Here is a 16,769-nt window from a genome sequence, read left to right as displayed (position 1 = left end):
TAGGACCCTCCTGAGCGCTTCCCTCCACCTGAAACCTGCGCTAATCCACACCGAAGATGCCTCTATTGTTCCCAGCTTGGAGCAGCCCTCCCCCTCTCTTCCCTCTAGTAGGAGTTCCGATAAGAGCGCACAACTGAAACTAAAGCAGCTAGATGTAAGTGTCAGTCTCGACGCGCAGATCAGGAGGGCTCTGCGATCTTGCAGGGCACCGCTCGCGCGCTTCTGCTGTCCCTCTTTAGGCTCTCTCTTCGCGTTCCCCTTCTCTGGAGCGACCTGCCGAAGGCGGCTTCAGATCTGCGGGGGCCGCGGCGAGTGGGTGGTACTCGAAGGCGGAGACTGGGCGGGCCGGTGGAGAAACTAAAGGGCGCACCCTGCTTCTGGCGCCTGTGCTGGCTTTGGCGGGCGCTAAGGGCGGTACCTACTTCGGTAGTACTGAGGATCGGATGGCGGCTCTCAGCTTGGGCCGCGGCGTCTGGAGGTTCCTGGGAAGCCTGTGCAGGCGCTCGGTGCAGCAGATACGGCTGCTGAACGGGGCAAGTGCGCCCAGCTGGCCAGCCTCCGGGAGACCCAGCAGCGCCTCTGCCACTGCCACCGCCACCGCCACCAAGGAGCCCAGCTCGTACTCCGCACTGAGGGCGCAGGCGGCCCGGGAGCCAGCTGCCTTCTGGGGGCCGCTAGCGCGGGACACGCTGGTGTGGGACACCCCCTACCACACCGTGTGGGACTGCGACTTCAGCCGTGGCAAGATCGGCTGGTTCCTGGGAGGCCAGTTAAATGTGTCCGGTGAGTGGGCTGGGGACTCAGGGTGCCCCCAACTCACGCGTCCCAAGGGGCCCCAAGACTCCTCTCTAACAGCAGTAGTCGCCTAGCCAGGCGAATTGCACCTGGTGTCTTCTTGGCAGCCCCACCAGAGGACCTTTCTCGGTTTTCCTGCCCCATCTGGTCTAATCTGTAGTGCCATGGTACCCCTCTATCCTGACTCCACAGGCCCCAGAGACTCTAGCCCTGGGCTGGAGGTACCCTGCGCCCGGAATTCACGTTCCGCACTAGGGACCAAGTCAGCTTGGGACCCCAGTTTCTAGAAGGCTTTGCCGCCCTAGGAGGCTCCTTGGTCGGCTGACTCCAAAGTTTAATGACAGTTCCACGGCAGTGTTGCGGAGTGCTAACCTGCGAGAGACAGCAAGTGACACCTGGGCCAAGCTTGGTGCAGGGCGCGGGGCGCTAAGGAGTTGGGGATCCTCCAGTGTAAAACCTCGTGGAGGCAAAAAGGAAAGGCAATCAATCTGTTGGTTGTTACAGCGAGCTGGAATGCAGTTCACAATGGATGTTTGGGGGCAAGTGCTACCCAAGTAAACTGAGCATTGATCAGAATCAGTATCTCTTTCCTTCAGGTCAGTGGGTGGTAAGGAAGGGACATAAAGCTATCTCAGTCTCCCTTCCAATGCCTGCTCTAGGTCTAATGGCTTGAGGTGTCAGAAAGGTGGCCAGTAGCGTCCTCTGGCATTTGCTGAGACTGAAATAATAACTTCTGATAAGATTGGGGGTTGGGCGGACATGCACTGTGCCCTACCCCAATTTAATGTGCTATCTAGGCAGCAAGAACAGAAGGCTCTGAAGAGAAGCCAGTGACTCAGTGGGGCTGGGAGCTGGAGAGGAGGGGACTTTGGGCAAGTCAAGGTGACCGGGAGAAACTGAGGTATCTGGAAAAATGAGGATAAGAGTTAGGTGGAGTATGGTGAAGGAAAGGAGTGCAGATTTTCATGACAGACACATGTCCTGGCCAAGACCAGAGCCTGGATGGGGATCTGGCTTTTCACTCAACTCCTCCACTTCTTTGTTGAGTTATTCTACTCCTAGCCTCAATTTCCTCATGTGTAAAATGGGAATGATAATGCCTACCCTCTAGGCTGGTTGTGAGAATGGAATACTATAATACTGCCCAGGCCCTAGCACCTATTGGCAACCAATAAGAGCCAACTAAAAAAGCCAAATTCACTGCCATCAAGCTGGATCCGACTCATAGCCACCCCTCCTTGGGTTTCCAAGGTGGTATTGCTACGGAAGTAGGTTGTCCAGTCTTCCTTCTGAGGAGTGGCTGGTGGGTTTGAACCCACCAGCCTTTTAGTTAGCTGTCAAATGCCTTAGGTGCTATGCCACCAGAGCTCCCAATAAAAGGTAGCATTTTAAATTTATTATATTCAGAAATAGCCATAAAAGAACATGCAGTTTCTTTTCAGACAAATAAACTTCAGGAAACTGACCAATTTTTCTGTATGTATGTGTGTGTGTGTGTATTTTATATTATTTTGCTGGCTTCATCAAAATGAGTCACTTACTAGTTAAATGATTTTTTAAAAAAATTGAGTCAGCAGCAGCCATCCTTGAACTGGTGGAGAGAAACAAAACAAAACAAAACAAAAAACTCTGAGGTTTGCAAAGCTGGTAAAATGTGCCCTTCAAGGGGAGAAGAACAACTTTTAAAAGGAACAGGGCTGAAAGTGTGCAGCTCCTTGGGAAGTGCCTCAGGCCACGTGGAAGCCTCTGGTTGGCTGATACACAGTTGCAGCCTTTCACTCTCAGATAAGACTATGGGAGGAACTATGAGGCAGACAGCAAGGACCCGGAACCTCTTTTGTGAAGGCTGGGTTTAGTCAGTAAGCAATTCTGCTTCCTTCTTTCTCCGCTTATTTCTTCCAAAGCTGCTGCTTTTACAAGTGCCTGAGCCAGAAATTGTACTTCAGAAAACTGACTTGTAGAAAAACGACTTTTAGAAAACCAGCTTTTCAGCAGCATTCTCAGCTCAAATGTTATGCATATCTACTCATCATCTGGGCAGTAGTATCTCTGCTCTTTGCCAGTGTCTATAAACACAGAGGAGACAATACGGAAAAGTTCCAGGCCAGACCATGGTTGCTCTAGAAAGTTGTAGAATGGGTGTGGATGCGTTGGCCTTATATGTGTGTCGTGGCTGATAAAGTCAGCATGGGTTGTTCCAAGGAAGGATCACTCTTGAAACTTCAAGAATATCTTTACCAAAGAATCTCATATGTTTGGGGCCTGGGCAGGGACTGGGCTGGGAGAACTGGAAGGCTGAGTTCAGCTGGAGCCATGAACCCACATGCACCTACATAGAGCTTGTTCATGGACTTTGATATGGCTGCAGACAAGAGGACCAAGAGATCCAGGCAGAAGCTGTTAGGCTTCTTCTGACCCTTCTTATTTGATTTAAATGTTAAAGTGGTGTGAGCCTTGGTTGGGTTACCTTGTATGTTGGCATCAGTTTCCTTATTACCTAGAGTGCCAACACACTTACCTTGAGGGCTTTTGTTATGATAAAGTGAGAAAATGCTCACAAAGCACTCAACATTCTTCCTAGCACATTACAAGCATCCAGTAACTGGTCCATACTATTTATGAGGCACGAGCATGGGGGATACCGTGGCCTCTGTCTGTGGCTTCCAGCAGGGGTCTGTGGCTGAGCAACCTGGGAGAGGTGGGAAGCTGGCACTAGTCAGGCAATCATAGCCACCTAAATGGCCTTCAAAGTACCACAGAGTTTGCTAATCCCATGCCCTGGCACAGCCAGATAGCCAGATGGGGCTATGATATCAGAGGCCAGCCACAGTACTTTTGGGAAACACTGGGCAGGGGGGTAGGGGTGGGTCAGAGATCTTTACCCCTTTCAGTGACTTGTCTCCATTATGTTTATGTAAAATTGCTTTGCAGTAGCTTCTTTGGAAAGCCCAGTTTTTAAAAAAGGATTCTTGGAAATTTGGCTCTGTCCTTTGTTGGGCTCAACAGATGTTTTTGCTGTGATGTATCAACTCAAGATGTCAGGAAGCTGCAAATGCAGAAACCAAAAGTAATGACGTGTGCTGTTTTCAAAACACACAGCTAAGCTAAGCTGTATTTCCCAAACCTCAGATTCTTTCTGATTTTTTTAAAAAAGGTGGATATTTTTACATTCAAGAAAGGGAGTAGAGAAACTAATTTTAACCAAGCATTTAACATGGAGAGATGGTATGGATACTTGTGGGACCTGAATTGTGAGAATAGGAACATTTTACTGCAGCAGTCTCCTCTCTCTGTCATGTCTCACTTTTTTTAGGAGGCAGATAGACTGAGGTGGCAAGGTATCACACTCCTGTTTTTTTCTCAGTGATGAAAATAACTTGTCTGGAGTCTCGCAAGGAAATCTAAATCGGTGTGCACCCCACATCCAGGGAGGAGAGTCCTCCAGAAGACTTGTCCTCTCTTGGCTTGCCAGTTGTCACAGGCAAGGCTTACTTTAAATAGCAGATGCTCTGGAAAGGTAGCAAATACAAGTTTTGTAACTGATGTAATATCTAAAAATGTGGCAAGGACATTTGCTATTTAAAGAAAAACCATTGTTAATTCTTTTGTGAACAGTAACTCCCTAGTTTGTCTTGATTAAAATTGAATTACTGCATGTTGGGTTTTTTTAAAGTTGGAGGTGGAGGAAGAAGGAATGTATTTAAACAATTGACAAGAGTTCTTGAAAATTTCTACTTGAACATGTATCACTTTTAAAATGAAAATGATAGCACTGTTTAAATTGCTCTTTTTTCAAAAATCAACCCCCAAACTCATGAATCACAAACAGGCATCTGCTTAAATACATGCAGTGATGGCTCTGGCCCTGGTTGGGATATGGGAGCCTTGGTGAACATTTCTGGAGCCTTGTGGTGGAACCCCATGGCATTGCTTCCATGGCCTAGTCTTACATGATTCTCACAATACCAACATGAGTAAGTGGTGGCCTACTGTACAGATTTGGAAAGAAAGGCACCAACTCATGCAGAGTGATGAACAATCTGGAAAATGTCCCAATGCCAGAGAGCTTTCATTCTAATGTGAAGATAGACAATAAGTTAGTAAACAAAGCCACATGGCTGACTTGCTGCTAAGGGGAGAATTAGGATGTTGCTCCAACTCCCATGAGAAAGGAATGTTATAAACATGGTCCCTATCCTCAGAGGCTTGGGAGAATTAAACTGTGTTCCAGAACCATGAGGCAGGATAAGTAATTGTTAAGTCTTGACTAAGTGTGTTTGGAATGCTGGTTGTATGCTGGGAGATTTGGAAAAGGCTTGAACTAGGATGTAGAGATTGAGTTGAGCCTTTAATTGCACTCGGTCACTTGCCTAACTCATTTTGGAAATGGGATTTTCTTTTCTCACTGCCCAGTTCTTTGGGTGGAGGTTGTTACTTGTTTTTTAACACGGGGGATTTTTACACTTCCTCCTTCTTTTCTTCCTTCCCTCCCTCTGTTCTTTCTTCTTTTTTCCCTTTTTCTGTCTCTCCCTGTAGCTGGACCCATACGTGTGTGTTAAGCACCATCACATGTATGGCATCATGGGCCTCTGAAACCCCATACTGTGTACTCTTTAGGTGTTGTGTCTCTGAATCTTATCTAGGGCAACTGTGAACAAAGGGAGGGATTATTCCATTTGTGTTTTTCTTGTGAATGTTGCAAAGCTATTTGACCTCATGTCAGGAAACATTGCATGATAGCTTCATTCCTATAGGCATCCTTACATCCACCCTGCAGATTTGGAAACAGACTCAGATTAAACCACATGTCTATTGTCTACAGTCACTGAATGGTGACTGCCATACAGTGATGTCTTATCAATTCGGCAACTGTCTGTCTCACTGTAGATGTGTGTAGTGGATGTCTCTACACATCTCTCTATCTATTAGAGTGGGGTCTCTGGCCAACAGCATCAGCATCATGTAGAAATGCAAATTCTAGGGGCCCACTCACAGCTGGTGGATCTGAGACTGGGGGTGGGGCAGCCATCTGTTTTTTCTTAGTCCTCAAGGGGGCTCTGGTGTCACTTGAGTTTGAGATGTGCCAATTTTGGCCAAAAAGAGACCTACTAGAGAAATAGACTCACAAACACAAGAAGAGGTCTCCTCCATGGACCTGTGGAGCAAGACTTGTGCTGTTTAGACCCTGTTTTCATCCTGGAGTGGTTGCTTCCACTACTAGCCTATGCTTAGGGTTGGCTTCAGGTATATAGAAACCAGCAAGACAACTGGGCCTGCCTTCAGGGGACTTACAGATGGAGTAGTGAGCAGCAAACAGAGCTAATGATGCATCAGAAGGAAGATGCAGAATCCAAGAAAAAGTGTGTGCAGTAAGACAGGGTGGAAGGGAGTGGCCTATCTGAGGAAGTGGCATGGAGGCTGAGGCCCGCAGGGTGGGAGGAGACAGGTGAAGAGACTACATGAAAAAAAGGGACAGTATCCCACATTGAGAGACAAACCAGTGTGAGGGCCCTGAGTCAAGCAAGCAGACAGGAGCCAGGCAGGACTTGGTAACTGCAGGGTGCCTGGAGCAGGGCATGTGGGGAGGGTGGATCACACAAGGCCATGGCCAAGTTCCTCTTATGTACAGGGAAGGTGTCATCCAGGCAGCAGGGACATTGCTCGTTGGGCTCAGCTCTGACCTGCCTATACCAGGTGTCAGCCTGGGCTGAAGAGGTAAGCGCACTGCTGCTGACCTTGGGTCCTGTCCACCTTCCTCAATTGTGCCTCTTGCTTAGTGTAAAAAGGGCCCAGGATGCCCTCCAAGGGTCTCTCTAGTAGTTCTCTTTTTGGCCAAAATTGGCACTTCTCAAACTCAAGTGATACCAGAGCCCCCTGGAGGGCTATGAAAACATAGACAGCTGCCCTACCCCCAGTCTCAGATCCACCAGCTGTGAGTGGGCCCCAAGAACTTGCATTTCTGAAGTTACAGCTGAAGTTGCAGCCAGCAGGCTTAGGTAGGGAGAACTTATTGCCCAAGTGTGGTAGGAGGCGCCGGGTCTTGCAGGTCTTGGACAGCTAGAGGCTGTTTCCAAACTGCACCTGAGCAGACCACTTTCCAGGATGACTTAAGGCAAGACTCAGAGTGTGAGCAAGTTCATTAAATAAGGCACTCATTGAATAAGGCACACATCTCCTGGGTCTCTTCAGAGTTTGGGGTCTAATTCAAGCAAATCGGGGAGCGGCTGAGAATTTACATTAGCTACAGCTCCCAAGTGATGTGTGATACTTGGAGAAGCAAGATGCTAAAGAAGCCAGAGTACTATCAGTAGCTCTTCCTTTCCTGTGAGACCTCATGAATCACACAGACCAATTCTGACCTCTCCCTGTCTTCCTGTGAGACCCCTCTATGCATTGTGCTGACCAGGTCTGACCTCCCTTCTACATGAGTCCCCTTCAAGCATCGCACTAACTGGGTCTGAAGTCTCCCCTGTCTTCCTGAGGCATTCCATTACCTACTCAGTGTTATCCCCTCCTGTTCCATTGTATTGGGCACTATAGTCCAGCCCATCCAAAATAGGTGATAAAAGCAATGAGGCAACTGGGTGACAGGACAAGTCCTCTTGAGGGGTGGTCTTTGCCTTAGCTTCCTCTAGGTTAGGCTGGTCTGGTCTCCTCCATGGACCTGTGGCTTCTGGAGATGACAGAAGCCCATGGTTTTAGTGTGAAAATTCTCAAGTTTTAAACATTGGACTGGACTGAGACACACACACACACACACACACACATATCAGTCAAAGAAACAAAACATGTCTGTAGCCTGTGTACCACAATTGGTGACCCCTGTGTTACTGTTTCCCAAACTGGTTTACTAATTTTCTTCCAACAACTTTGTTTTTTCTCTATCTCTCCCATAGTTCATTTTTTCCTTTCCACCTGATTGAATTGGTCTCTCCATTCTCCACTTTCCTAATCTTATCTGCTCTGTAAAACCAATCCCAACTCACCTCTGCCCCTCTTCCCTGCCATCCCCAATCTGTGGAGTAGGTATTTACTGCTAGTATCCGGACTATTGTGGGTTCACTGTGAAGGGTAGAAACATCCAGCTAGCCAGTCTGTGTTTGAATCTCAGCTCTTCCCCTAACTGGCTATGAGACCTTGGTAAGCTATCTAACCTCTCTGTGCCTCTGTTTCCACATCCATGCTGCAGAGACACAGATAATCCCTTTTCCAGGGTTAGTTTAGAGCCCAGCACACAGGGATTGTTATCTACCTGAAGGTCTCTTGCCATTATTACTTTCTTAACTTCCTTGGGTTTGCCTTCTCCAAGTAAATTCAGCTGCTTTGTCCAGTTTGGGCAAATGTTATGGTACTTGCCCAAGTCTACTCTCTTTTTGGTAACTGCTGCATGTTCTTCCATCAGCATCTCTTTCAAATGTCTGTCCTTATTTGTCTAACATTTCCCTTGGTGCTCTGCTTGGTGCCTTGATCAGAACTGGTGCCTGGTGGATCAGTTAAAATTTTAAATGCCTTGAACTCCTTGAAGACCACCCCATTCAGGAAAAAAAAAAGAAAAAAAAATTGGTACAAAGGGAGAGGCTTCTGGGAGGTGGAAAGGAATTTCCACTGTTTTCAAATTTATAAAACTTTCTCTTTTTTTTAAAGCAATAGTTATCTAATACCCTTCCTTCTCTCTTGCCTGCCCCTGGTTACCACGAATAAACTTGGGTTGCTATATATTTGCCTATTGTAAATACTTCATTGTATGTATGTGGCACATTGTTTATCCATTCCTCTGTTGGTGGATATCTTGGTTGTTTCCACCTTTTGACTATTGTGAAAAATGAACACTGGTGGACAGGTTTCTATTTGTGTCCTTGCCTTATTTCTTCTGCCCATACACTTGGGTTTCAGATTGCTGGATCATATGGTAGTCCGATTTCAACTTTTTGAGTACCTGCCAAACTGTTTCCCTTAGTGATTACATTATTTTCAATCTTACCTGCAGTAGACAAGGAATTGTAAACCTTTTTGTGCTGAAACAAAAAAGAAAACCGTGTAGCCTGCTTGACGTTAGCGTCGGGTACTATTGCATCATGGCATATTATGCTGGGAATAACACTAGAGACCATTGGGGAAAGTTAGTGCCTCATGTGGGATTCATAGCACAGGGTGGCCTTACCATGAACATTCACAAACATCACACATCATGCACACGCACACACACACACATGCACTCACATACACACACAAGCACTCATACATACAGACACTGATGTTGAGTTTGTTGTGTATGTCTGAGGTCTGCAACTGAGCCATTGTCCTCAGTTTGCTTTTCCTTTCTCCTACTTTTGGGCAGTAGGTCAAAGAGGTTTACTGTGCCAGTAAGTACTATTAGTAATTTTTTTTCCTGGAATCTATTATTATTTATTTATTTTTAGGTATAATTTACTTACAGTGAAATGCATACCTCTTTACCTCAGTTAGATCAGTTTTAGCAAATGCATACAGTCATGTAACCCTCTCTCCTAACAAGACACAGAACATTTTTATCATCTTAGAAGGCTCCCTTGCACCTGGTACCCAGCAGCCTCCCTCTCAGAGGCAACCTCATATTGTTGTTGTTGTTGTTATGCGCCATCGAGTCTGACCCATAGCGACCCCTCCTTGGGTTTCCGAGGCGATATCACTATGGAAGTAGATTTCCCAACCTTCCTTCCTAGGAGTGGCTGATGGGTTTGAACCGCCAGCCTTCTGGTTAGCAGTCAAGTGCCTTAGGCACTATGCTACCAGAGCTCCTAACCTCATATTAGTAGGTTTCAAATAAGTTAGAATTTGAAACCTACTAATACTACTAACCTCATATTAGTAGGTTTCAAATTCTAACTTATCTGCAAACTTGAAAGTAGGTTAAAATAATTAAAGGTAACTTTTGATTATTAATCCTCATCAATTTAATGGCTTTTTATCTCTTTGTGTTTTATACAAAAAGTTAAAAATGGCTTGAGAGGGGAGAAGATCATTGTAAATTACTACTGCCTGTCCCTGTTTATAAGGAGCTCTGGTGGCACAATGCCTAAGGCATTTGACTGCTAACCAGAAGGTTGTCGGTTTAAATTTACCAACTGCTCCGTGGGAGGAAGATGGGGCAATCTATTTCTGTAAAGATTTATAGGTCTGGAGACCCAATGGGGGTCACTATGAGTTGGAATTGACTCAATGACAGTGGGTGGGGTCCTTCTTTATGGGATGGCTGTTTGGATTGTTAATGTGAATATTACTTTAGATTCTAGATTAAAACCTTGAGGGTATCACACCCTATCATAATTGCAAGTTAGAGGTAGGGACTGACCAAAATTGCTTGGGCTTCCCCGGTGCAGCTCTTGCACTTAACAGCTAAGCAAGTTACTGGTTTGTGTGTCCAGGCTATCTCCTACCTGTGAAGCAGAGAAGCACACTGCACCCTTCCCTGCTGCTGGGATGCAAAGAGGCTGTGGTGGCACCAGCTGAGGTCAAGCCAGGGTGAGGGTTGTGGGTGCTGGGTGCTTCTTGCTTTGGGATGCATTGAAAAGCAGTCAGCCTGATGAGAGTAAATGTGAGTGAAAAACAAATGGGGATAGAGAGGACAGCCAGTTAGCTGGAGCAATGAGGTCTTAGTTATCTAGTGCTACTATAACAGAAATACCACAGGTTGGTAGTTTTAATAAACAGAAATTTATTCTTTCACAGTTTAGGAGAGCAGAAATCCAGATTAAGGGTGTTGGCTCTAGGGGAAGGTTTTCTCTCCCTATTGGCTTTGGAGGAAGGTCCTTGTGTTTTCAGTTCCTGCTTCTTGGTTTCTTGGAGATCTCCATGTGTCTTGGTATCTGTCTTACTCCTCAGTCTAGAAGGTTTTCAGCACAAAGACCCTGGAACCAAAAGATGCACTCCACTCTGGATTCTTCTTTCTTCAGGTCCCTCTTCTCTACTACCTTCTCTCTCCTTTTATCCCTTATAAGATAAAAGTTGTGAATCAAGCAATGTTGTAAGTTGAATAATGGTGGTACTTGAGTCACACACTCTGACAAGGCTGTAAGTCAAGATACAACCCACTCTAATCCTGCCTCATTAACATATAGAGTTTAGAGGTTAGGATTTACAATACAAATCACAAAATGGAGTATAATTACATCAGACTACAAAATGGAGGACAGCCATACAACATTAGGAATTATGGCCTAGCCAAGTAGACACATATGTTGTGGGGAGGGGGGTCACTATTTAATCCATGACTTTCCATCCTTTGCCCCCTATTTTGGTTTTCTAAGACTCAACGCGGTGAGTTTGGTTTGGTTTTGGAATGCTGCTATAAAATACATACCACAAGTGGATGAATTTAACAAATAGGGATTTATTCTCTTACAGTTTTAGGAGGCTGGAAGTCTGAGTTCAAAGTGCCAGCTCTAAGGGCTAGATGAAGGCACCTTGAACTTGGATTTTAGCTCTGCTTCTTGTTCAGGCTCACTGGAGCTGGAGGCATCCCTTAACTCTGGCAGCTTCTGGCTGCTGAGGCTGACAAACTCAAGGTTGGCAAGTAAAATGGCCCAATCCCAAGATTAGCAGACAATATGTCAGGCCACTGGTTCAAGTCAAGGAATAATCCCAAGATCAGTAGGCAACATGGCAAGCCACTGAGATGAAGACTCAGCCAAATGCAGGATCCAGATGTGCCAAAAGCTAGAGAATTGTCCCAAAGTTTCTTCCTATGTACTGAAAGCAAGCCACACCCTGAAGGCAGCTATTTAACTGCTCAAAGCAGATCCCACCTACAGTTAATGACCAATCTCATCATGGGGAATAACTACATCCAGCTGTAGGGCCCAATCAAAACAGGGCCCAATCAAATTGACACAGAACTTTAACCACCACTGCTCCCCAAAGTCATGTCCTTGCCATGTGTATCATCATCTCAAAAGTATTAAATCAAGTCCAAGTCCAAAATCTCATCTTCTGAATCATTTAAATCAAATATGAGTGAGACTCTAGGTGTAGTCCATTCTTGGCCAATATTCCTCTTCACCTGTAAACCTATGAAATCTGCATTACAAGTTATCTATTTCCACAGCACAATGGTGGAATAGGCACAAGGTAAACATTTCCATTACAAATCCAGACACTTTGAGGGAAGGGAGGAATGATGGGCACCAAAAAAGTCCAAAACCCAGCAGAACAAATTATATTAGTTCTCTTGGCTTGAAAATAATCTTGTTTTCTGAGATCATCTGTGTAATTACCTTGCCCTCCAGACTCTGAATGTCCAGCTCCACCTTCCAGGCCCACTGGAACAGCATCTCTGCTCCCTCAGCTTTGAGTGGACCCATTCTTCTAATCCATATGAGTGATGTCCCACCCCATTACCACTGGCAGCCCCCATTCTTCTGCCCCACCCCATCTGCCCCAGCTTTGGTAGCAGTCTCATCCCCCTGGCACACCTTAACAGCAGCCCCACACTTGAACTGAGTTGGCATAGATCTGACTCTTTACAACCTAGTAGTTTTTGCCCCTACCCTTTTAGATCCAAGGGAATGTGGTCCTACCCTTTGAAACCCCAGAGGCCATGGTCTCACACTTTGAGACCAGCTCTGCTTCTCGAGCTCCTTCCAATAGTTCTGCTGATCTCTGAGCTGCTCCAGTGATGGTTCTTTTCTTTACTTGGAGGATGACAGATGTAGCTCCCTTGGCCTGTTTCCTATCTGAATAGATTCAAGAGAGAGATAGCATTCACTCCTTTCATTCTTTCTTTGTCCCCTTCACTCTAAGCTGATGGGTTTTCTGCTGTGGTTGGTGGTTAGATCCATCAGTCACAGGCTTAATCTCCTTCACAAAAGCTTGTGTAGCCATGGCCTTGGTGAAGATCCTAGGGTATGTTTCTGTAGTTTATACAACAGAATTTTCCAAATATTTAAGTTCTGTTTTCATTTTGCACAGTTTATTTTTCAGCCCATCTCTTTCCTCTTGCATTTTATTATAACTGTCAAGGAGAAACCATGTGGCCTCTTTAAGATCTTGCTTAGAAATCTACTCAGCCAAATATTTATGTTCATAATTTCCACCAAATGTTTGAATGTAATTTAGACAAGATATTTTGCATGGGTAAAAAGCATCACCCTTCTTTCATCGTCTAATCATACGATCCTCATTTTCTTTTAAAGCCTCACCAGAAGGACGTTAAATGTGGATTTAACGTCCACATTTTTAGCAACATTCTGTTGCTGGTGCCATATGTACCCTCTAAGATGTCAGAGACTTTCTTTATAGCTCTCCTTACTTCCTTCTAAGCTTTCACCAGAATTGCCTTTGATGCCCATAATTCTACTGACATTCTAAGACAATCTAGGCTTTTGCTATTAAAAAAAAAGAAACAAGCCTAAACTCACTGCCATTGAGTTAATTCCAACTCAGAGTGACCTGTCCTTGGGGTTCCAAGGTGGTATCTCTATGGAAGTAGAATACCCAACTTTCCTTCTAAGGCATGGCTGGTGGGTTTGAACTGCCAGCCCTCTGGTTAGCAGCCAACTACTTTAAAACTCTTCTAGCCTCTACCCATTACCCAATTCCCAAACTGCCTTCACATTGGAGGTATCTGTTACAGTAGCACCCCACTCTCGTGGTACCAAATTTTGTCTTAGTTATCTACTGCTGCTATAACAGAAATACCAAAAGTGTGTGGCTTTAACAACAAAAAAATATTTTCTCAAGTTTTTTTTTTGTTGTTGTTATGTGCTGTCGAGTCAGACCCGACACATAGAAACCCCTCCTTGGGTTGCTGAGGCAGTATCACTACAGAAGTAGATTGCTACATCTTCCTTCCGAGGAGTGGCTGGTGGGTTTGAACCGCCAGCCTTTTAGTTAGCAGTCAAGTGCCTTAGGCACTATGCTACCAGAGCTAGAAGTCCAAATTCAGGGACTAGCTCCAGGGGAAGGTTTTCTCTCTCTGTTGGCTCTGAAGGAAGGTCCTTGTCTCTTTAGCTCCTGCTTCCTGGTTCCTTGGAGATCTCCATGTGTCTCAGAATCTATCTTACCCCTTGGCCTTGGAGGTTCTCGGCACAGGGACCCTTGGTCCAAAGATGTGCTCTGCTCCTCTGCTTCTTTCTTGGTGGTAATCAGGTCTCTCCTGTCTGATAGATTATCTCTCCTGTCTTGTAAGATAAAAGGTGTGACTCAAGCAAGGGTTTGACTTAAGTAAGGATGGTGACTTGAATAAAGGTAGTTCTTGAGTCATGTCCTATTGCAAGGCTGTGAGTCAAGATACAACCCACTCTAATCCTAATATAGAGGTTAGGATTTACATCAGATATCACCAAAAGGAGGATAATTACATCAGATCACAAAATGGAGGAGAACTACAACCACACAATACTGGGAATCATGGCCTAGTCAAGTTGACATGTATTTTTTGGGGACACAGTTCAACTAATGACAAGGAGTTTGGAGAGACAAGGGGCCTGATTAGCCATGGAGCAGCCCTTGATTGTAGTACTGAGGACTCATTCTGGGCCTTCAGGTGCTAGGATCCTCCTTGTCACCTCTTCCTTCTGTGACTGTTTTGTCCATTCTCCAGAAGCTGGGGCAGGACTTAATATGCCTGGATTTTGCTGATTTAGCCCCATGTGAGGGAACTGCAGAGATAGTGGGAGGGATTGGGAAGTCCTGGACTAAAAATGTCTGAGTAAGGCTCAGGCTAAAGTGGCATCAGAATAGTCTGCACCTACCTGCTTGACCATCTCTCTCAGTACTCAGTGCCCAGTCACCAGTGAGAGCAAAGGACTGACAGGCCGGTAAGTGAAAGACCTGTAGCTGGGTCTGTCATGCCTCCCCATGGCCCGCTCTGGTTTGGCTGGCTCCACTCTCATGCCTGCCTCACACCTGCCTCCAAGCCTGAGTCCTGTGGATTCAGGCTCTTGCAGTCTTTTCCTATCTCTCCCCAACCTGGAGTTTTTCCCCTTTTGAATGAGCAAGATCCCTAAACACCCACCATTGTTGGGTGTTGGGGGAGCAGAGACCAAGAGGTCATGGAAGGCTTGAGAGTTGAGCCACAGCTGTGGACAACATAGTCACTGGTGAAGAAATGGCCTGATGGGAAGATCAGCACTGAGGGGTATGCTGGCAGGCCTTGGGGGTGAGCGGAGCTCTGGTGGCGTAGTGCCCAAGGCATTTGACTGGCAGTTCCAACCCACCAGCCATTCCTTGGAAGGAAGTTTGGGCAATCTACTTCTGCAGTGCTACCTCCTCGGAAACCCAAGGTGGGGTTGCTATGAGTTGGATCTGACTTGACAGCTGCGAGTATGGGAAGGTACCTACTCCCCAGGCAAGAGTGAACATATGGAATCAGTTCTTCCTGGTAGGTCAACAGCTGCCATAGATCAGGGGAGGTTTGGAAAGAGCTTGGATGGTTAGTTCCCAACAGGTTGCTAAAGAGAAGTTGAGGGAGTATCGTGGGAGTGCTTGAACCCACACGTGGAGATGGGTTGTGATGACCTGATTCAATAAGGCTCTTATTTTTCCAAGACCAGGACACTGGGGAGACCCTGAGAGACCAGGTGGACAGAAGGCTGCAGCCCCCAAAGCTATTCAGAGTACTCATTTCCCCTGTAGGCCTGGGGTTGCTGATGGGGAATTGTGTACTGAATACCTGGCTTTGAGGATTTGGAGTGGCTCTGGCTTATCTAGTCAGAGTTAAGCTCATTTTGAAATCAAATCAATAGTGAACATGATGTCAGCAAACATATGAGGAACATGATCCTACTAATCCTCAGATTTATGGTAATGGTCAGAACTGACTTTCTGGTTAGTGGGCAGGTCATGTGATTTGAGCTTGGGTAATGGGAGGGGAAGAGGAGCAGAGCTTCCGGAAAACCAGGATGTCTTTTTCCCTGTTGCATCACTTCTTGGGCCAAAGCCAGCTTGTAGGGCTGCTGGTTGTATACTTGAGAAAGAACTTGAATCTTTTTCCTGGATTGTACCTCTACTCTATTGTTGTTGTTGTTAGGTGCCGTCAAGTCGTGTCTGACTCATAGCGACCCTACTCAGAACTAAACACCGCCCGGTCCCGTGCCAGCTCCATGATCCTTGCTACTGTTATTGTTGCAGCCACTGTGTCAATCCATCTCGTTGAGAGCCTTCCCCTCTTTCGTTGACCCTCCACCTTACCAAGCATGACATCCTTCTCCAGGGAATAGACCCCTCTGACAACATGACCAAATTAGGTGAGACGAAGTCTGGCCATTCTCGCTTCCAAGGAGCATTCTGGCTGCACTTCCTCTAGGACAGATCTGTTAGTTCTTTTAGCAGTCCACAGTCCTTTCAGCATTCTTCACCAGCACCACAACTCAAAAGCATCAATTCTTCTTTGATTTTCCTTATTTATTGTCTAGCTTTCACATGCATACAAAGTGATTGCAAACATCATGGCTTGTGTCAGGTGCACCTTAGTCCTCAAAGAGAAATCCTTCCTCCTCAGCACTTGAAAGAGGTCCCTTGAAGCCAACTTGCCTATTGCCATACGTTGTCTGATGTTCTGACTGCTGTTTCCATTGGCATTGATTGTAGAACTAAGCAATGTGAATTCTTTGACAGCCTCAATCTTTTCTCCATTTATCATGATGCTGCTTATTGGTCCAGTTGTTAGGATTTTTGTTTTCTTTGTATTGATATGTAATCCATACTGCAGACTGTATTCTTCAGTCTTCATCAGTAAGTGCCTCAAGTTATCCTCTCTTTCAGCAAGCAAAGTTGTGTCGTCAGCATATCACAGGCGGTTAATGATTCTTCCTCCAATCTTGATGCCATGTTCTTCTTCATATAGTCCAGATTCTTGGATTATTTGCTCAGCATACAGATTGAGTAAGTATGGGGAGAGGATACAACCCTGATGCACTGCCTTCTTGATTTTAAACCATGCAATGTCCCCTTGTTCTGTTCTAACAACAGCCTCCTGGTCAATGTACAGGTTCCTC

At 45.8% G+C, this 16,769-nt stretch overlaps 1 protein-coding gene across 1 annotated transcript in view; it reads left to right on the top strand.

Moving 5' to 3' along the window:
• Positions 1 to 443: 443 nt before the first annotated feature.
• Positions 444 to 16,769, top strand: part of ACSS1 (acyl-CoA synthetase short chain family member 1) — a 170,901-nt gene continuing 154,575 nt past the window's right edge. The window contains exon 1 of the mRNA XM_007954181.1: positions 444 to 783. Within this exon, the coding sequence (XP_007952372.1) occupies positions 444 to 783 (340 nt within the window). The remainder of the gene's footprint in view (positions 784 to 16,769) is intronic.

This window comes from Orycteropus afer, unplaced genomic scaffold (genome assembly GCF_000298275.1).
Source record: "Orycteropus afer afer isolate SDZICR_OR568_19922 unplaced genomic scaffold, OryAfe1.0 scaffold00440, whole genome shotgun sequence".
In the NCBI taxonomy this organism is placed as follows: domain Eukaryota; kingdom Metazoa; phylum Chordata; class Mammalia; order Tubulidentata; family Orycteropodidae; genus Orycteropus; species Orycteropus afer.
The sequence above is the reverse complement of the archived record's forward strand: the minus strand, read 5'-3'. Positions and strand labels throughout refer to the sequence as shown.